Source organism: Primulina eburnea, chromosome 5 (assembly GCF_022965805.1).
Source record: "Primulina eburnea isolate SZY01 chromosome 5, ASM2296580v1, whole genome shotgun sequence".
Lineage (NCBI taxonomy): Eukaryota > Viridiplantae > Streptophyta > Magnoliopsida > Lamiales > Gesneriaceae > Primulina > Primulina eburnea.
In genome coordinates, this window is record NC_133105.1 from 2,118,212 (window position 1) to 2,139,491 (window position 21,280).

At 34.1% G+C, this 21,280-nt stretch overlaps 4 protein-coding genes across 8 annotated transcripts; 2 read left to right on the forward strand and 2 right to left on the reverse strand.

Moving 5' to 3' along the window:
* Nucleotides 1–5,241: 5,241 nt before the first annotated feature.
* On the forward strand, nt 5,242–8,101 carry LOC140832195 (protein SINE1-like). 5 transcript variants are annotated; one of them, XM_073196073.1, is made up of 3 exons: nt 5,242–5,545; nt 5,981–7,411; nt 7,490–8,101. In XM_073196073.1, exons 2-3 carry the CDS (start codon nt 6,086–6,088, stop codon nt 7,973–7,975), a joined length of 1,812 nt encoding a protein of 603 aa, XP_073052174.1. In that variant the 5' UTR covers nt 5,242–5,545; nt 5,981–6,085; the 3' UTR covers nt 7,976–8,101. The 5 variants fall into 5 exon arrangements, with proteins under 5 accessions (XP_073052174.1, XP_073052176.1, XP_073052178.1 ...); XM_073196075.1 differs by having other exon boundaries at nt 6,006–7,411; XM_073196077.1 differs by having other exon boundaries at nt 6,053–7,411.
* A 697-nt stretch (nt 8,102–8,798) lies between these two features.
* LOC140832196 (photosynthetic NDH subunit of subcomplex B 2, chloroplastic) lies at nt 8,799–10,538 on the reverse strand. Its single transcript, XM_073196078.1, is given in 4 exon segments — nt 8,799–9,073; nt 9,177–9,212; nt 9,214–9,618; nt 10,021–10,538. Coding segments are annotated over 4 exon segments (1,011 nt in total). The 5' UTR covers nt 10,396–10,538; the 3' UTR covers nt 8,799–8,878.
* A 1,531-nt stretch (nt 10,539–12,069) lies between these two features.
* On the reverse strand, nt 12,070–18,390 carry LOC140832197 (T-complex protein 1 subunit theta-like). The gene is made up of 13 exons (XM_073196079.1): nt 18,045–18,390; nt 17,134–17,396; nt 16,898–17,044; nt 16,652–16,813; nt 16,317–16,394; nt 15,358–15,491; nt 14,923–14,995; nt 14,760–14,837; nt 14,538–14,660; nt 14,292–14,386; nt 13,672–13,881; nt 12,662–12,719; nt 12,070–12,347 (listed from the first exon to the last, which is right to left on the reverse strand). Exons 1-13 carry the CDS (start codon nt 18,193–18,195, stop codon nt 12,279–12,281), a joined length of 1,641 nt encoding a protein of 546 aa, XP_073052180.1. The 5' UTR covers nt 18,196–18,390; the 3' UTR covers nt 12,070–12,278.
* Nucleotides 18,391–18,607: 217 nt separating this feature from the next.
* LOC140832198 (H/ACA ribonucleoprotein complex subunit 1-like protein 2) lies at nt 18,608–20,537 on the forward strand. The gene is made up of 4 exons (XM_073196080.1): nt 18,608–18,829; nt 18,929–19,077; nt 19,183–19,298; nt 20,103–20,537. The coding sequence occupies exons 1-4, from the start codon at nt 18,691–18,693 to the stop codon at nt 20,269–20,271; spliced, it is 573 nt and encodes a 190-aa protein (XP_073052181.1). The 5' UTR covers nt 18,608–18,690; the 3' UTR covers nt 20,272–20,537.
* The last annotated feature ends 743 nt before the right edge of the window (nt 20,538–21,280 follow it).

The window sequence follows — 21,280 nt, forward strand, 5'->3', positions numbered from 1 at the left end:
ATTTATACATTGCCGTCAAATAATAATAGGAAGACAAAAGAGATGAGTCGGATTGAATAAAAATAAAATATTAATAAATATTAAGGTCATACAAAATTTCTTTCTCTCATTTAGAATAAAAATATTTTCAGACTCCTCATGTGTCAATAGAAATATACGATTGAGAGAAATATTTTTCTGTAATAGATTTCAAACACTGTTTTTAAGTTATTTAGTCAATTTTTTTATAAATGCTGCTAAATAAATATTACTAAATAATATGCTCTATTTGATCATTTTTTGTTCTTGCAATGAGAGGAGTTTTTTACCCTAGCGTTAACATGTTTGATTGTTATATGTCATTTGTATTGATCATGTAATTGTGTTTGGATTGTTTTTGTTATTTGTTTGTTTGTACAAAGAAAAGAGAAAACAAAATCAAATATCTAATAAAAATGGTTATTTTTCAATTTTTTATTAATAAGATATTTTGATATTTTTTAAACACATAATGCATGTTTTCTGTTTGCTTAGATTACTTAGTTTAAAGTGACTTAGAAAATATTAAAAAATTGAAATATTTCTTCGTTTTTACCTTATGTCTCAGAATATCAAGAGATAATATTTTTTATTTATTGGGACAAATATATTTCCAAACTTCTGTCTATAAATCAATATTTAAATTTTTTACGACATTATTATATTATCTAATCAATTTTTTTTACTTAGATTGATAGAAGATATTTTAATTTGAGTTTTTATGTTCTTGTTTATATTATTTTTGTAATATTATTTATTATGAAAATAATAGGTAAACTACAAAAATTGGTAGGTCTAAGAGTCCTCTGGTAAACGACAAATATGGATAAATTATTAAAATATATAATATCCAGTAGATTTTTGACATGCGATTTTGTTTTAATTCAATGATTATGCATGATTCTAAATTTTCATTATATCACAAGTTAACGCATGTTTTGTTGTTGCTACATATATTTTGTCAATAGTCTAATATTTTTCTATAGTTTAAGAAAAATTGTGTGACTTTGTATTATATTTTTACAGCTGCTTTTCTAAATGGTTTTATTATGATTTCAAGGCACCTATTTTTCATTTGTGTTTTTAAAGAAGTGGAATGAATGTCTATAAAACGATGACATTAATAAGACGTCTTCTCTTTATTTTAAAAAAATATTGGAAAATTTATACAAATTGTAAATAATATGAGTTAATATTTAATTTGAGAGTGATTTTATGCTTTTTATTGTTCGTATATACTTCAATTTCTTTGTTATTGTACTAAATAAATTATTTTTAAACTTTGAGTTATCATTTTTTTCTTATCGAGATTGTTTGTGTTATGATTTTTTTATTCGTTTTGGTTAGTATTGTTGGCGGTAATTGATTTTTCTGATATTATATGATGTGTCTTGTTGTTTATATAAAAATAAGTATGAGAGTACACCAATCAAACCACGTATTTTGGGTCTTCTGTTCTATGAAGAGAATAATAAATGGTTTCTGTGAATTATATAATTTCTTGGTTTTTCATATATATAGTCTACTGAAATGCGTCAAATTTTGAACAAAAAAGTTTCGACAAACATAGGATGAAAAAAAAGACATGTTAAATAAAAAAAAATATGTTGTGTATTACTATGTTGGGTGCGATAATTGTCCCTGTTTGGTAGAGCGGTCGAACTGTGATGCTTGAGCTGCTGTGCAGTTTAACAGATTTGAGTTGCACAATTACTACTAGCTATAGTTTTTGGTAAAGCGACAAACGCTTAGTCTTACAATTGGTATCAGAGCCAAGGTCACGGGTTTGATTCCCATTGATTGCAAGGAGTGTAATTATAGGAGGAAGATTGTTGGGTGCAATAATTGTCCCTACTTGGTTGAGCGGTCGAACCGTTGTGCTTGAGCTGTTGCGCGGTTTAAAAGATTTGAGTTGCACCATTACTACTAGCTATAACTTTTGGTAAAACGGCAAGTGCTCAGTCCTACATACTATGTCCTAATTTCTGTATGATATAATTCAAGCACATTTTTTATAGATATTTGAAATTAGGTCCAACTAAGTAACATGAAACATATACATATATATTAAATCATATTTAAAGCAAAATTTTAAGATCAAGAATGATTCAGATTTAAATTTCAACGAAGCACAATGAAGAAGAAATTGAAGAATTGTATTTGTACATTAAGTGTTATATAATGATTATGTTGCTACTTCATGGTTGTGCGACATATAAATGTCAATATTTCTCAATAAAATAGTTTTTCAAAAAGAAAAAATTATTCATTCAGAAAAAAAATACATGAAAAACAAATTGTACATAATTTTCATTCTATTTATAATGGTATGAGAACAATTCTAAAGCTTTGTTGACACAATATAATAGATGAATTCTGTGCATTTTATTGAGACATCGAGCCAGTTTCACTTTATTTCCCCCAATATTATCTCAATATATTTCGATGTGATACGAGATTGTTTTTGTCTCTTTTTTTAGTCAAAGTGTCTTACCAGCTAATTCATAACATATATGATGTAGCATAGAAAACTCCTTGTCAAGTAAATTCACTTAGCCAAATATTGAAATTCAAATAAAATTCTACAATATTTCATCAAATTAATTTTGACTATTGTAAAATGCTCATGAAATCTAAATGGTTATATTATTAGATGAGATATTGAATAAAACAAATACTTTGACATATATTAGAATGATATCTCATATGCATATTTTAATTACATTATTCGTATCTATTCTCAAGATTTTTAAAATACAATAAATAATTTTGTATGTCGTTCTATATGATAAAATATTATAAAACAAAATATAAACTCGCTAGAAGAAAATTTGTTTTGTTTCAATGAATAATATAATTTTATGTTCTAAACGCAACAAATGAGATTGAAACTATATCATCCTCATGACATGATGCACACAATCATTATTGGCAAAGCTTCCAAAAAATGACGATCAAAGATGATTTTCTTGAATTGTGTCAAATTAAACGAGGACACAATTCTAAGATATAGTCATTTGAAGATATTTCAAGTAATTTTTCTCACAGAGATTGAGAAATAGTTGTTGAAAATTTATTAATCTTATAGCTATAGACGATAAGATATTTGCTGAGCATACCAAAATAGTTATATGCATATTATAACAAACTACGACAAAGTCACAAAGAGTTGTTGAGTTGTCAAAATCAACCAAGAAGCATATTGGAAAGTGTGTCAAGTGGATAAGATAATTTCTCTGATTCATATACCGTCTATGGTCATGATTTTTTTATTTTTCATGGCTTAGTTTGTTTCATTTGATAAATGTTATTAACCATGTTTTAATTCATTTAAATATTATCAAAATTTCGTACATATATTTTCAGCAGTTTAGGTTTTTACGTGCAACGCACGTGCATTTTTCTAGTTGATTTAAAAATAGTGATATTTAACGGCACGTGCGATGTAAACTTGCTAGTGTCCAACTTACTTCAATGAATCATTCGTATTTTTATTGTCACGACTATGAATTTCTTCCCACAGCCAACATTTATGAGAAAAAGAAATGAGCCACAAAAGAAACAAGGGTGTGTATTCCAGTGCAGATAATTCTTTTCAGGCATTTCTGTCTTACATGATGCAAGTTTTTGTTCAAGCTCGATCCAAAATGAGATGTTTTATTACAAAATCCATGGTTTATTAGAAACATTTTTAAATATTTGTCTTTTCAATTACTTTTTTTTAAAAAAATAAAATAGATCAGAAAATTTTAATAATTTTTTACGACAATTCCGCATCTAAAGATTACCTGTTTTTTTTTAAATACTTATTATTTGTCTTTATTTTTATTTTTTTTTAAAGCGGTATTAATTTAAAGCAGAGCCCAATTTGAGCCATAAGTGACAATTTTGCCCTTCATCGTATTGAACTTTCCACCACTTTCAATATGTTTGGACAGTAAAAAAAAAAAATTGGATTTGGAACTGCATTTTAAATATACGGATTTAGAATTCTATTTGGTGTTTTATTATTTGATGTTTGGTAAAATTTTTAAATGCAATTTGGAATTTGTTAAAACAATTAAAATTAATTTATTTTATATTAAAAAAATCTCGTTTTACTATTTTTTAATATTATTTGTTTATCAGCAATATTTATATAAATATTTCTATTTTTTCTCAAGGAAAAAATTATTTTGGAACATAAAAAATAATTTTAATTTAAATAATTTTTTTAATAAATGCAAAAAATAAAAAGTTTATCATTAAAAATAAATTATCAAATTTTGATAAATTAAGTTTTTACTATTAAAACAACAAATTTTTTAATAGAAGTGTCTTATTTATAGAATTTTTAACATAAAAATATTTAAAATTGATTTTGAAATAATTTTCTCAAAAATATATATGATATAAATAATGAATTGATAATATGTATTTTTAATTTATAGAATTTGAGAATAACATTTAAAATTCATAAACAAGTTTTAAAACTTATTAGTAAAAAACTAAAAATACATTTATTTATTTTCATTACCTAAATTCCATGAAATCCCATGAAATCTAACCTATTTTGTAAATATTTCACCTAGTTAAATCAAATCTCATCAAATTCCACTAAATACCAATCTCATTTTAAAATTTCATATTTCCAAAATTAAAATGATATTTTCAATTTCAAATCTCTCTGAATTTCAAACACGCTTATCATCGAGATTTGCTCTATTTTTCAAGTGCAAATCACAAATATGAAAAGAAGACGATTTTTTTGAGAAATTGGTTCCTAAATAGGAAGGGACTTGTTATCATCAAGATTTGCTATAATTTTTTTTTACAGAGACACGAAGTATTTTTGTTTTTCCCTCTAAAAAAATAAAAGTATTTGTTATTTTAGCTATTTTACCATATTATTACGTTATAATAGCATAGTAGTTTTTTTTTATTGGTAGTTTATTTATGGGCAAAGTTGGTAAAGTTAGATCTCATGGCATTTTTTTATTGGGATATTTCTTTTCTTGGGATATATATATATATATATATATATATATATATATATATATATATATATATATATATGTGTGTGTGTGTGTGTGTGTGCTCTTTTTAAATTTCATAGGGTGCTATGTGCAATTTGCTCCTTTTGGAAAGTAATAAAGTTAAAAATGGAAAAGAAAAAGTTGGAATTTGAAGGAGGATAGCGGGGGAAATAAGGAGAAAGATTTGAATGAAAATACCCCTATCATTTTTTTAAAAAGACAAGGGTTTGCTTAACGCGCGGACAGTCAAGATCATCGAACCCACCACCCGCTAAAGTTCATTTCTTTCAAGAATTTTCGATTTTTTGATCTTATTCTGCAGCCAAACTACGGAACCGGGTAATGGGTATTGGATGATTAGATTCATTTCCCAATAATCTGGGAAAATTGTACTCACAACAGCAACAGTATAATAATGATTTCTTGGCCGCTTAATCTTCCAGATAGATGGTTGAAGCTATAGCAGGAAGAGAAGCAAACAGTGGGTTCGATCTAGCCATCTAAGTGTTAAGGTGATTCAATTTGTATTTGAAAATAGGATTTTTTGTTTACTCCATGTCATGGTATATTTGGTGTCTGTTTTCGTTTCTTGAGCATTTGTGGTTCAATTTGAGTTTTAGCATTTCGAATTTCATTTCTTGAGCTGCACAGAATATGTGGAACTTCTTGTTCAGAGTTGAACGTGTTTTTTAAAAAAAAAACTAAGGGTGACCATTGTTCTCTTGACCTGATGCGTACGATTTTCTAATTAACTCGGAAAGAATGGAATTTCTTGAAAATTTCTTCTAATTTCCTATTAAATGCGTGACCAAAAATAATTTCCTTGTTTTGGAGCATTAGAATCTGATATTATTTTCTTGCTTTATCTCTATCTGTTATTGTATATCCACTACTTTTTAATGTGGCGATCTTGACATGAACAACGAGGGTGGTTTTCATTTGTCAAGGTGGTGATTAGTTGCAAAATTTTAGGAAAAAAGCCCGAAGCTGATTTCGAATTGGTTGTCTGGTTTTTCAAGTTTTCCGTTCACAACTTCCAGGGTGTGGTTACAATGAGGAGAAGTCTAAGTCCAATACTGAGGGAGTTGGAGAATCTTGAGAAGGATGCCGACAGTAGAAAACTAGCTATGAAAGCGTTGAAATCATATGTAAAAGACTTGGATTCTAAAGCAATACCCATGTTTCTTGCCAAGGTTTCTGAGAGCAAAGAAACTGGTGTATCGTCTGGTGAATACACAATTTCGTTATATGAGGTTCTTGCTCGAGTTCATGGGCCAAAAATTGTCCCTCAGATAGATAACATTATGACTACCGTTGTCAAGACCTTGTCCTCAAGTGCAGGATCTTTTGCCCTTCATCAGGCTTGCTCCAAGGTGGTTCCAGCCATCGCAAGATATGCAATAGACCCGACAACTGCAGATGATAAGAAGAGATACATTATTCATTCTTTATGTAAGCCTCTTTCAGATTGCCTATTGGGGAGCCTAGAGAATCTGTCTTCTGGGGCTGCCCTTTGTCTACAGATGCTCGTCCAATCTGATAATTGGAGATTTGCTTCAAACGAGATGGTTAATGAGGTGTGTCAGAGAGTTGCCGGGGCTTTGGAGAAGCATTCACAGACCAATTCCCATATGGCTTTGGTTATGACTTTGGCTAAACACAACAGCCTGATAGTTGAAGCGTATTCAAGACTTTTTCTGCAGTCTGGAGTACAAATTCTTGACGTTGGTTTTGCCGAGGAAAATTCACAAAAACAATTGTCAGCCATACATATGATGAGTTGTTTGATGAGATGTTTGGATCCAAAAAGTATATCATCTGAATTGGAGTTCGTAATAAAAGAGCTAGAAAAGTGCCAGTCTGATCGGATGCCTTTTGTTACTGGGGCTGCATTTGAAGCGGTACAAATAGCAAAGAGGACTTGTGCTGAAAAGGGGTTGAAACTTGAGAGAGTCATAGATTCAATCACTGGTTCAAATTTTGATGGAAGAGAAAACAAGAGGAGTGTGTGTGCTGCTAGAGTCAAATCACCTCGTACCGCGTCACCGGAGTCACAAACCATCAATTCTTTTGTGGGATATGATTATATTACTGGATCACCAATCTCGATGAAACAGGACCCTCGAGGCACGAGCGATGATTGCAGAAGTGTAAACCGTAAACTTTGGCGAAGATGCGAGAATGGAGTACTGGATATATCTCTTAAAGATGGTATATTCTCCAGTATAACTCGGGAGGTAGACATCTTGAAACATGATAGTGATGAATTTTCGGACAACTGCAGTGGTCATACGGAAATTTTTACCGGTTTTCTACAAGGGACTACTGGACGTGCAGCTGTGAGAAGCACAATGTCCAGTCCAATGTCCAGTCCTCAGGTAAGGTCTTTTGGTACTAATGTATTTTCAATATCGACTAAATCACCTCATGATACATCTGTCTTTGTTGTGCTTCAGCGATCAAACTCTAATATAAAACTCAACGATGTGAAGATTTTCAGTACCCCCAGAAAACTCATTCGTTCACTTCAGGATCCAGATAACTTGAACTTGGGCTTCTCTAAGAATCAAACTGGAAGGGTCAGAAACTCTACTCCAATAACATTTGATCAGATGACAGCATCAAAGTTCAATGGCCTTTCTCCGGGTATAAATCCCACGATCAATAGTGATGAAAATTTGTCCTACAGTGGTGAGCAGTTCATTTGCAGCTCAGAATCAGTTTCCTCAACTGAAGACGTGTATCCTGACACAGATACACCAGTGTCTGTGAATATGATTCCTATAAATGAAACGCAAATTCAAGATGCCGATGTGCCTAAAGTCTTCCAATTCTCTGCTCGCAAAATTGGTTGTGGCATTTTCCTTATTCTATTTGCAGTACTTTATCGTTTGTTGGCAATTGGTGATCTGGCTGATGGCAACATTCTTGTCCCCACCTAGATTCTGGTTCTGTGATCAGCTCATTTTTACGTGTATTTTGGGTATATTAGATTTGAACACATTCTTGAGGATACGATCAACAATGGCAATTACAGAATCGTTTGTATTTGAACTTGTTCTAGGTGCACTTCGCATATCGTATATTGCCATTTAGGTTAGATAACATAGCAACATCTCCTGGTCGCTTCTGATTATAAAACAGAGATATTTTGGCATTATCTAGGGATGACAATTTTCCTTACTCGAGGAAGTGAAAGTTCCGATTCCATCCAGTGAACCGATTCAATCCATTCCAAAAGCAGAGTCACGCTCTTGACCTTTAGAAAAATAAGTTGAGTTTTGGAAGGTGGTCCCACGAGGAAAACCCGAAACGGGGACGAGGATCCCGATTTTTTTGAGTTTGGATTCGGGGGTTTTTTTAAATCCCCGATGTATTTCGGAGCGGGTATGAGATTACTATCCCCAAACCCGTCCCGATAATAATATCAATAAAAAATAATATTATTATTAGTACTAATAATATTATTTTTTAAAATACTAATAATATTATTATTTGGTTTAAGAAAATCTCAGCATCCGTCGTCGTCTTGTCATATTAATATTTTTGAAATGGAGATGAGGATGACAAACCTGCTTCCGTCCCATTGTCATCCCTAGCATTATCATCCCTCTTTTTGGTAATTACGAGTATATCCGATCTTGGTCAAAGTTTATTAATAGACAGTAATTTCAACGCTTTTAATCTGTGAAGAACAATCTGAGGATACCACTAATAATTTAAAAAATATTATTTTACTTTTAAATTTCTATACCCAGAGAATGGTGATCCAAGGATTGGTTTACTAACATGCATGTATTATCTTAGAAGTGAAAAGTAAGAGAAACGGTGGCAGAATAAAAGAATCACAAATTGTCGTGCTCTATGATTTGTGCCCCTCTCCACTTTTCACCAGGGTTCACAATCACAGGAACCAAAACCGATGCAGAGCCTGCACATGCGAAATACTCCCTTCCATACTTACCAGAACATGAACCTGGGCTTGATAAAAATATGTCATCAAATCCCATTCGTATTACCCTGAAGAAGAGCTCGCGACCCTGAAGAAAATCCAGAATCAGCAAGAAATGGAGCCCATTTTAGTCCCTGAAAATAGTCCCTATTTAAAACATTATATGGCACCAAATCAAGTTGTTTAGTCACCTGATCTATGATTTCAAATTTTGAAACCAAGCTCCTAGTGAAATGGCTTTGATCTTTCTGCTGGCGGGACTGCATAAACTCTGCTGAGCTTATGCTTCAAGACAGTAATTGGCACCTCTTGAACTGTCCATTCTCCAGGTTTCTTTTCAGGTTCATACCCGAAAGCAAAGAATCCAGGATCCTCGGACGCTACAGCTTCAGATGGGGTTAATATTTCGTAAGGCGAAGATATGGGAGGATGGGTCATGTAAGAGCAGCCACGTAGTCCTTGAATTCCAGAGCCTCTTCGACTCCTGAACTTGTAATGTCCCAATATAGCGCTGGTTAAAGTAACAGCCTTGCTCCCAGTATTCTGCACGATTACTGCTGTGGACATGCTCAGTGGATAGAGTGACACCACATAAGTTATATCTAGAGTTCCTCTGGTGCAGCCTAGTTCTACCTGGATTGACATAACCACGATTTCATATATATGTTCGATACTCTATCATTGAACCACAGATCAAAATTTGCAAGAAAAAGTATATATTTAACACGGTTTAGGAACAAGATCACGAGTTTGAAATCCATCATGCTCAATCTTCTGTTATATATTTTTAACTGGTGCGTGGTAATTTCTGAACTTATATATTACCCAGCGTATGGCTTATATGACCGTATGTGCTTAATATATCGTTGCGATCTTTTTATTTTATGTAAAACAAAGATAGGAAAATATATGTAAGAAATTAATATTTAATGCATACATACATTCTTTCTGGCATTGGGTCGCGATAATCATAAGAATGACGTAATGAACAATCGGGACTTTTTGTGCTCCAGTAGTGGGCAAATGAATGCCTACCTGTACAGCATCAATGGAGTCAGAATCCGCGTCTTTCACAATCCAATCAAAAGACCCATTTGAGTTTTCTTCATTGATGACCAAACCGATACCACCTCTAGAATCAGGGAGAGTACACAGAACCTCCTCAAATCCATCGTCTTTCCAGTAGACTTTAGGCATGTAGGAAGCGACATGGGCATTGGGTATCTGAAGTTTCAGGGAGCTCCCATTCCTTACCGTCAGCTCCACGCTGGGAAAATCGTTGGATTCGAAGAATTTGATGCCTTTTCTTCCGAACTTGCTGTCGAGTGTTTCGACAGGATTGGAAATCACGGAAGCAGATGCTCTGGTTCTGGCAGTAATTGGGAGAGAGAAGGATAGAATGGAAGCCATTAACAAGAGACGTTAAGGGAAGAAAGGGGGGCTAGTGTGTATTAGCCTCCATCCTTATCTTCGCAAATGGTGATGAAATTGTGTCCCCACAACTTTGCAATGATGATAAATAACACAAGGATTCCGGGAAAGAAAGACGCCATCCCCCCTCATTGCTTTTTTAATTTAGACCCAAAAAGTATATATAATTTTGATATTAAAATATGTTTATCAAAATAAATATTTTATGAGCTTATAAACTTTTTTTAAAAAAAAATTGGAAACATCCAAGATACAAATTTAAACATTATTTTGTTGAAACTGATAATTAGTAATAATGAATTATTATAATTCAGGAAGGATAGATATAAATAGGGATGTCAATGGGTTCGGGTTTTACCCAGACCCGCAATGGACCCGCATGTATTGGGTGTGTTTGGACATACTAAATGGGTCATGGGGTGGGTCTCGGGTCCAATTTTTCAGATCCGTCCGGATATAGGGAGGGTCATGAGTTCTATAATACCCGCCCCATATATATATATATATATATATATATATATATATATATATATATATATATATATATATATATATATATTCTAGGGTTTTAGTTTTATTAATTTTCATTTTTTTAGTTGATCACCTCAACTATAACGATCTTAGTTATTCCTATTTCAACTGTTGCATTTGAATATGCTTTTAACAATAATGGAAGAATAGTTGGTCCTCATTTTATTAGACTTAAATATTGCCCACTTACTGATTTTATATTGATTTGTTTAAATTATGTTATGACTTATTTTTGGAGATCTCAAGATTTTTTTGGAGAGCTAGTAACTCTTTTTTTAATTTTTTATGTCGTGAAAATACTTTGTTTGTTATTATTAAATGTGGTTGAAAACATGAATTAATTTTCCACAATTTTGTATTTAAAGGTTTGTCTGTTTCATAATTTAGTCATGTGAGAAGAAATATTACTTTTTTATTTTTAAAAAATTTGGGTCTCATGGGTCTCACGGATCTACTCGGCCCGGTTTCGTATTTGAAGTAGGGGTAGGTCCGAAGAATATTTAACCGGAGTGGAGTGGGTAATAGGTCAAAGTTTTTTTCATGGGGAGAGTTTTGGGTTTAGCCAAACCCGCCCCATTGACATCTCTAGATATAAACCTTACAGTTGAATTTGTGATAATTCTAAGTAATTATCATTGTATTTTCTTGATAACTAAATAATCTAATTCACGTTTTTTTCTATTTTCCATGTTAAATTTGTATCATAGAGCATTTGTAAACATATCATGCTCTATCCCCGTGAAACATAATTTATATTATCATTTTAGACCGATAAAAATACACTTCACAAGACCTATTTTCAAATTTTAAGATATAAAAATAAAAAACGAAATAAAAATTCAAATAATATAACTTTACTATAAATCCCAACTTTTTTGCCGAAAAGACCAAGCCTCGAACAAAATCATAAATGCGTATGTAACGATCAAGGCTCAAAAATGATGGCATATAACATTAGTAGAAGTTGGTGCATATTCCACACAGTTGCTAGCTCACTGCTCATTAGATAGACTTTTAATAATTTTCAACAACGATATTACAAGGGCGGGGGAACGTGCGACTAAGAAAACTGGGTTTAAGAAACTGTGGGGTCACCAAAAACAACTACTGAGTTCTGGGATGTAAAACCAACACTCCGTAAGAACATTATCACTCCATATCAAATTTGGAACAAACGGAGGACGCATGTATGTAGTTGTAACTATTCCAGTTTTCTCCAAAAATTCCTTCGACAAACAAGAAGCCATCAAAAGTGATGCTGATAATTAAAATAATAAACCAGTTTGTGTTTAAGCGAACTGTGTCTACAGACGATATGTAGCCCCAGTAACTCAATCCTCATCCATCCCTGCAGCCTGATCTGGCCTCTTTGGACCACCCGCCGGCTTGGCCATTATGATCTAGGGGAGAATAAAACAAAAATTGAATCCCAAGGTAGCAGAAAAGTCTAGGCAACATGGAAACAAGCAAGTTGATGCAAACTCTTTCAATTAGGGAGCGCCACATCATGTCATTGTTATGAACAATGGCAAGTACAGTTTTTGAGGATTGATTTATTAACCTTAAAGAAAGTTGCTGAGGTGATTACATGATGTACATTTGGTTTAAACATTGGCCTGCCACCACCCCCAACAGGGTCATAAAAATGCCAATGACAAGCTTAATCATATGACCTACTGTTTATTGATAAAGCTCATAACAGATTGCAGGTTACCTGATCTACTCGCAAGACAGTACAGGCAGCATCAGCAGCATACTTTAGAGCAAATAATCTGTATAAAAATGATGATTTCTTGCATGTCAAACTCTCAACATAAGGGTAAGATAGCTGACAACTGGAACATAAATGCTGGGACCAGAATAAAAAGGAGATTCTATTGAGCGGTCGGTATTTTCACACTATATAATTATTACTTCATAACAAGGAACAATGCGCACACTCGGGAGCATAAAGGCATCAAGAATAAACTGTTCTTTTTTACTTTTGAATTGTTAACAAATTGAAAGTTTTTAACTAATTTTTATTTATTTTAGAAAGATAAAATTAACAATAAATTTGTATATAATTGAGAGTTATTTTTTTGCTCATAATTCATAAATTTTGTATGATAAAAATTTAAGTTTAATACTTATTTACTTTCAATATAATTGAGCTTTAGGTTATTTTTAGGTAGGATTTTAATTTTAATCAAGTTTTGGATTATTTTAAAAGTTGATATTTGGACTCCTAATGTGTGTTTTCATTAGGTTATCTGTAAAACAGAGAAAGTAGAGTTTCTGGATATTATCCCTTGTATCGTTTTTTTAAAGATAAAGTTAAAGGTTAGTCTTTCCGTTAAACCTTTGGCAGCCCAAAGGATATACAGGGAGAGATGATCAACAAATTTAGGTGGTTTAATTATAATAAACATTTTGATGAATAAATGAACAACTAGCATTGATAAAAGCCCAAAGCCAGGTCAAGATTTTTTAAAACATTTTTCTGCATTAGAAACTGTTACCATTTTTTCTCCAAAACATCAGCCCCGGAGATGTGGTAGAATTCAAATCTTAGGGACAAGAGGGCTGATGATTTTGAATAAGCCAAGGGATGGTTAATGGTATGCAGCAACTAACAAGAAACCAGTCAAACGTTTTCCATCAATTTACAAAATATATTTAATCAAACAAAAATCAAGCCAAATTATACTATCTCGACAGTCGACACATGGAAGAATAACTTACTTGGTGATGTACAGATCCCATACATTCATTGAAGAGACATCCTTGCAGATACCTTCTTCCAGATCAATGCCAACTTTTGTGTTATTAGCCGCATGTTCTGCATACAATGATGATATGATCTCCATCGCATTGAGCCCAGCATTATCCGCCAAAGTTTTAGGAACCATTTCAAAACTTTCAGCAAATTTGGAAATTGCATACTGATCCAATCTGGGAAGCGACAGTTTAACTTAGTAATCATGACAGATTGACCCAGGAGTTGAAAATATTTCATAACAGTTCAATTTGAAGAAATCAAAACAGAACACTCTTAGCACAAAATCTAACGGTGGTTGACCTCGAAGAGATATAAAATGAGCATTTATTCATAATTTGTCAAAACAGGTTCAGCTAATCACAAAAACTGCCATGAATCAAGTACTAAAAGGAGATGAGAATTTATTTTGATAATAACTCAAGTGTGATATAGTAACAAATTTTTATGGTTTAATCAACCTAAAAATTATTGGTGTCACACAAGATTTTCCATTAGGAGGAGGATAAAAAATCATACAAGGGAGAACTCCCTACAACAAGAGCCATATAAGATGTATATGAAAATTATAAACAAAAGAAAATACCCAGTTTCTTTGAAAGAAAATTCCTTGAGCCTTCTGGCTAATTCGATTTCAGTAGCTGCAGCTCCAGGAATGATCCGACTGTCCCGGCACATAGCCTGTTGGAACGTAAGATCCTCGTTAATGGCATATTCTTGGTCACCAAAAAAATATAATAACAATAAAAGAAAAAATAAAAAGGTCGTTCACGTGTTCTGCGTTTAATGAAGCCCACTTAGTAGACACTTTACTTGGTTTAGTGGAAACTACCTTGTACGTATTCACACCATCATCGACAGCTCTTTCAAGGTCATCCAGGATGCTATCAGTGCTACCTCGCAGAACAACAGTGGCCACTGAGTTTCCACCTTGTTCATTTTTTACAATCGTAACCTATTAATAAAAATTGAGAAGATCAAAAATCACCAAAGCATGGAGCAAAAACTAGAGTGATTAAGATAATCAAAATTAAGTGATGATGGATTGTCATACTCTGGCTCCACCTATTTCCTCCACTGAAATGGAATCAACATATCCAAGGTCATCTGGGTTAGGCTGACTCAGCTTTAACTGTTTCCACAATTAACAAAAAAATCACAGAAAGGAAGTGCCGATATATTGTGCACATTAAAACAAACTAATATGTCATGCTTACAAGACCAACAGCGCCAGTGGTGCGACAAAAACGCCGAAGCTCAAATTTGGAGCTGATTTTTAACACCATGAGTCTACAAAACAAAGTTCCAGATGTTCATAATATATAGCAGAAATTTAAGTAACCAGCGGCAAGGGGTAAGAAAAATGTGGGCTCCACAATGTTGACAGACTTGGGTATAGAAACAACAATAGATTGAATAATTAAGATTCTCAAAGCAAGTGTCTTCAAAGATATATCATGCAGAAAAAAAGAGAGATCATGCAGAGAGAAAAAATAAGTGAAAGGGTAAAATGAAGTGCAACTAATTATCATCTCCCAAAATGTTCAAAATCACATGTTAATACTGACATTTGCTACAAAACTCCACGTCCCTAAACATGCGAACAAGATAATCAAAATTAAAATGAAATTTCATGGAGGAAAAGCTTGTACTTATAGCGTTCACAGAAGTGCAACGCCATTTCCCCAACAGCTGCTCCACTAACAATAACCTTGGCACCAGCATCTGCAACTGCTTTAATAAGTTCTTCAACTTTCGATTCTTCAGTCTTTGAATAATTCTCAAGCTGGAAGAAGTCCAGGCGTCAAAAATAAAGTATAAATAAAGAAATAAACTTCAGTCTTGGGATAAAAACAAGACTTCACCAATGCTCACCATTAACTGACAGGAATCTAAAAAATTATCATGTTCATTATTAGAGGAAACCAAAAGGCAGAAGTAATTAAGTCCCTTAGATTTCTACAAATAAAGGAAATATAGAGGCCACCAATGCCCCTTTTAACAGTCAGTTGACTTTTGTTTTAAAAATATTATCATATCCCAACCTTTCATCATTGATTTCTGCAGGTCTTGTTGGGAACTTGAACGGTGGAGCTCTATTTCCACAAAGGTACTTACAATCCAATAACATAGTTACTAATATTAGGTGTTCTCTTCATTGACACGAATGCTAACCATTTTGAGGAACTAAATAAATATTCACTTTCTTCAATTCTCTCATAAAATTTGATGCTACTTAACTGGAACCATTTAGGATCTAATAGTGGAAATCAACTCCGACGACAACGCAAGATGTGTACAGATAAAAAACATATAAACAACAAGGCCCTAAAAATGTAATTTAAGATCCATCACGTGATAAGAAACTAAAACATAAACTAGGTAAAGATCCCGGGATCCAGGAGGCACCAGGAAAGTAAAAAAGAAAAATGTAATAAGTAGGCCATTTACATAGAAACCTGTGGAGGACCTGCTAAGAGAGATAAGGAGACTGAACGGATGAAACATGACTACTTAAGATCGTTCAGTAACAATATAATGAACAAAAGACCAAATCAATGCATAGGCCATAGAGGTCTGAAAATAGAGTTCAAATCTCACGTACGCATACCTGCTCAGCACTATGTATAAGGACAGTTCCTTTTGTTTCTGTAGCTGATGTATCAACACCCCCAACAAAAACAACAACCTGTGACAGCGAATAATAATAATGGTTCAGATTCATAATGTTGAAGCATCATTCATAGCAAGCAAACTTAATCAAGATCCGGAAACTAATTGCGATCAAATGTCATAAATAATTTGATATAAGGTTGAGGCGGTTTTGTAATGTAGAAGTGAATATTCTGGATTAAAATAAAAGAAGACTTTTGCATTGTTAGAAGCAAGAAGAAGAAGCTACAGACTCAAGTATCCAATAACAGAAAGTAATATATGTAACATAACCTTGGCCTTCTCAATTCTCTTTATAGTTCCCACAGCGTCATTCTTCAATACAATACCTTGAACTACAGTGGAATCATGTAGACCTCCACCCAAGAGCTTAGCAACTCGGACATTATCCACATTGAAATTGGATGGGTTTTTGGGGCAAACCTGAATACAAGCCTAGAAAAAAATGCCTAACCATTAGGAATATCCCAAGGTACCGTATATATTAAACTGTTTATCAAAAGTACAAAGTTGTTTTACATCAGCAATTAGAGGACACAATATATCCTCCAGTCCAAATTGTTTGCTGGCAACTGCAGGTCTCATTCGTAAAATAACTTCGTCTTTTTCTTTCACGTTCATACTCTCCGAATCATTTTCAACCAATTCCTCCAATATCTCAATTGTCTGCAATAATAGGATACTAAATTACCTGAAATGAAGTAGGCTAGAAATACTTTTCATTTTCGACACAGAAAACATCTAAAACACCAAACCTTATTGATTGCCTTTGTGTATCCAATTATAACCTCACTAGGGTGCAGTCCCATCCTAATGAGTTCCTCTGCATTCTGCAGAAGTTCACCAGCAAATGAAACAGTCAAATTAGCTCCATCTCCAATTTCCTCTTGCTGTGCTTTTCCAGCCAAAACCAAAAGTTTGGCTGCAGGATGCTGAACCTCAAGCTCATTTACAATTGTTGCAGCATCATTGGTGACAAAGAGCTTATCCAGGTGATTGATGACCATCTTATTCATACCTATATATTAACATAATGGCCATATGAGGGGAACATAGTTGAAAAACAACAAATCATGAGTGATATGGTTAGATGCTTCCTAAAAATGAAACCGCTAGGCTTCAAACTATAATTATTAGAATATAATATGCCAGCAAGTATTAAGGAGTTCAAAAGTGGTAGTTGAAGAAAGAAGCTCCAATTAAGATGAATAAGAATATCTCAAAAACTTTCCTTTCAATGATTTAGAAAATGTATGAAGGCTCAACAGGGACCAACTTATTCGTATTGCATGTAACATGTATAAAAATAAGTCATAAACCTAAAGCCTAAATATTATGTATGGAAACCCTATACGAAGATGAAGTTGATGTAAATGGAAGTGTACTACTTCTACAAATCAAAGACGATGAAAGGCGTCTCAGGAGCAGAGCACAATCACATAGAAACTCGTGGTTTAATATAGACACTACAGTTCAAGAAACAATATTTCTTTCTCATCTGAGTTTCTCTACTCCATTTCTTCAGAGCATAGTGTACTATCCTCAGGAAACCCAGTGAAAATGGGATCGAACCTTATCATCGATTAACCAGACGAGAAAACCCACTACTTTACAAAAATATAAAAGATAAAATCATCAATGCAAAAAGGATGGGTAAAAAAGAGACCATTGGGGCCGAGGGAGGTGCGAGTAATTGTGGATAGCTGCTTGCAGGCGTCAATATTCTTCAGCACCGCCTCGTCCAGGCCCGACAGATGCCGGTGACCCTCTTTCAGCATGGACTGTATGCCGTACGGCTGCATTCCGAATCCAACCATTTCAAACCCCCAAACCACTCAATTCAGATTGCTTACTCGCACAGAAATTTAATGCCCAAGATCTGTTAACTGCTGGTTTATGTGTGTGTTTATAGTAACAGAGGACGCAGAAATGTATTAAAACCCAAACAGCGCTCTGGAAACCCTACTCACACACACAGACTTGATACTCGTGGATCCTTTTGAACCCGGATGCCCCAGGATCCAGATTCAACCCGAATTGTTTGCCCATTTTTGTATTTTTCCTAAATATTATATTATAATATTTAAATTAATTAATAATAGTTAATTATTGTCTGCAGGCCTGGGTAATTTAGTTGAGTTGGAATAGCCTGTCCAATAGGCCCAATATCATCATTTCCGGCCCAATCTGAAAACCCTAAACCCTACTAGAGCAACTTGGTCGAAAACCGTTGTGTTATGGCCATTTAGTTGAATATAACATAATACAGGGTGTAGAAGACCTGCTCTAGTTGCAGATCGTTAGTGTGGATCATGAGACCTCCCAGGGGACGCGGCGGAGGAGGCGGCTGGGGCGGCAGAGACGGAGGACGCGGCAGTAGAGGTGGCAGATTTGGAGCCCGTGGAGGTCGCGCCCCTCCTCGCGATGAAGGCCCTCCTTCAGAAGTTATTGGTCTGTTCTCTAGCTCGACGCACGTGTGTCCTCTTTATGGAGTTTATTGAGGTAATTTTAACTGCTATAGTGTTTGATGAATGGTGGGTTTGTGCGCAGAGGTTTCTACATTCGTTCTTGCTTGTGAAGGAGAGGCGGTGACGAAGCTTACAAATGAGAAAATACCTTACTTCAATGCACCTATCTACCTGCACAACAAAACACAGATTGGTAAAGTGGATGAAATTTTCGGCCCCATTAATGAATCTGTGAGTCACCTGTTCTAATTGTAATATGTGTGATGATATTATGCGATTGGTTTTCGAGCTTATATTGCTTAATATTTTCTTACATCATGTGCCATTTGTTTGTAGTATTTTTCCATTAAGATGATGGAAGGTATTGTGGCGACTTCTTATTCTGCGGGTGATAAGTTCTTCATAGACCCTGCAAAGCTCTTGCCACTCTCGAGATTTCTATCTCAACCAAAGTATGAACTTTTTTCATATGTTTTATGTTCTTAAATTAAATTTATTGTAGATTTGGTCTTCTCTAGGAAATCACCTCAGGGAATTGCCACTGCCCAAGATCCATTCTTTTTGCTTAATTGTGTGGTAAATTGAATATGTGTAAGATAGTTCATCTTTGGTATATCTCATATCTGTAATTAGAGCCTTCAGAGCTGAAATGTTAATGAAATTTGATTCTTGTGATTAAATGTGGATGTGCCAGAGTTTGAACCTAGTTTGGTTTACTGAAAACTTGTCTATTATCTTGCTCCTGTCTTTCCTTGGACATCTACATTCTAAGTTTTATAAATAAACCAGCTTTATGAAATGCTTGGTCTTTTGTGACTTCTGTTTTTTCTGTATTATTATTCCGGTCGATCAGTGAATGATCATATATCCAGAGCCTTCCCTTGGTCGATTATGTGAACGGACTTTATGAATTGTTGTTTAGTCAATTTTATCTTGGGAACTTTTGTTTCAATGTGCTATTCAAGTAGATTATGTGGATAATCTTTGGTCCTGGGCTTATGCTAGGATTGTTTGTGCACTTATTTCAAATGAGTGATTTCCCAACAACACTCAGCAACTGTTAAATCATAAAACAATGTACTTTTTTTTTTGGAATAAGAGTGATTAAAATAAATTGGGGCTTGATAATGTTTCCCGATACATGGATATTGTTTCCTTGAGTTGTCCTAGCTGCTCATAGTGTGTCATCTCCTTCTGAGATTGGTTGGGTGGTTGGTGTACTCAAAGTGTAACTGGATGTTGTACTATTTTTGCAGGGGACAACCACAAGCAGGTAGAGGTGGATTTCGTGGAGGTGGTGGATTTCGTGGAAGAGGTGGTGGACGTGGTGGTGGGGGTGGATTTCGTGGAAGAGGTGCTCCAAGAGGAGGTAGAGGAGGTTTTAGAGGTCGTGGTGGTGGTGGTGGTTTCAGGGGCAGAGGGTGATTCTAGACTGTCTGCTTACTTCGATCTCAGGGTATTTAGTATATTTCAACATCATGCGCAATTGAATGGTGACAGGCACAAGTGTTTGGAATCCTGGTTCTGATTTTTCTGTATCAACTTATATGACTCTGCTACGAGTGTTTATGTATTGATCTATCAGACGAGATTTGATGTCTTTTGATTCGTATGGTGTAAGTTTTTTCTTCGACAGTATTCTGTTGGTTAGTAAAATCCAAATTTAAAGATACGTTGGGATGTTTTTGTAATTTTGCAGAAAAATTAAGGTCAAGACTAGATGGTGGTGTTGTTTATAATTTGAAAAGGTGAGATTAGGTGTTATTGTGCAAATAACCCGTGATTTGAAGCTCCATTTTGTTCATGTATTCTGATAAAAACAATCATGTTCTATTAGATATCCTTAAATTTAAAATTATTGTATTCTAAATATTATTGTTTATATCCTACCCTCTGCCAGCTCCATAAAAATAAAAGAATAGAATTCATGCATCGTTGAATCGGTCGCATTATTAGAGTTGAAAGTTTTCGGACAAGAAAAGGATAATTGTGAATGGAAGATGAACGAAGACTATGAAAATGTAGTTGACTTCGTGTCCCAACTCATTCATATAATGGCTGTACGTGTGTGGAAATATATATAATATATTCAATGCACAAAAGATAGATACATGCGTATAGTATACACTATGATTGGGCTAAGAAACGGCCAAATGTTGACAGCGTGCGTTCGACTAGGAATTTGAATGCGCCACACATTCAAACTTGCTCTCTTCGCCAACCCTCTTATTGTTTAGCGTCAAAATTTTGTTATTTTGGTGGGACTTTAGAGATTCCCCATTCCTATTTCATACGTAGGAAAAAGTTGGGCCGTGTGAGATTAAGGCGGATATATAGCTGAAAGAATGAGTTGGGTATCGATTTAGCCTGATGCTCTCCAGGCATTAACAACCATGCTCTCTCAACAGTTGATACCATTGAGGTATTACATAGT

What these genes read in the sequence shown, in the direction of transcription:
- LOC140832195 (XM_073196073.1), top strand. Translation starts at nt 6,086, where the DNA reads ATGAGGAGAAGTCTAAGTCCAATACTGAGGGAGTTGGAGAATCTTGAG. An exon ending in GTCCAATGTCCAGTCCTCAG is followed by an intron (nt 7,412 to 7,489) that starts GTAAGGTCTTTT and finishes GTTGTGCTTCAG; the next exon opens with CGATCAAACTCTAATATAAA.
- LOC140832197 (XM_073196079.1), bottom strand. Translation starts at nt 18,195, where the DNA reads ATGGTTGGATTCGGAATGCAGCCGTACGGCATACAGTCCATGCTGAAA. An exon ending in TGTGTCCTCTAATTGCTGAT is followed by an intron (nt 16,814 to 16,897) that starts GTAAAACAACTT and finishes ATTTTTTTCTAG; the next exon opens with GCTTGTATTCAGGTTTGCCC. An exon ending in CTGTCTTGCGAGTAGATCAG is followed by an intron (nt 12,348 to 12,661) that starts GTAACCTGCAAT and finishes ATTCTCCCCTAG; the next exon opens with ATCATAATGGCCAAGCCGGC.
- LOC140832198 (XM_073196080.1), top strand. Translation starts at nt 18,691, where the DNA reads ATGAGACCTCCCAGGGGACGCGGCGGAGGAGGCGGCTGGGGCGGCAGA. An exon ending in TCGGCCCCATTAATGAATCT is followed by an intron (nt 19,078 to 19,182) that starts GTGAGTCACCTG and finishes ATTTGTTTGTAG; the next exon opens with TATTTTTCCATTAAGATGAT. An exon ending in AGATTTCTATCTCAACCAAA is followed by an intron (nt 19,299 to 20,102) that starts GTATGAACTTTT and finishes CTATTTTTGCAG; the next exon opens with GGGACAACCACAAGCAGGTA.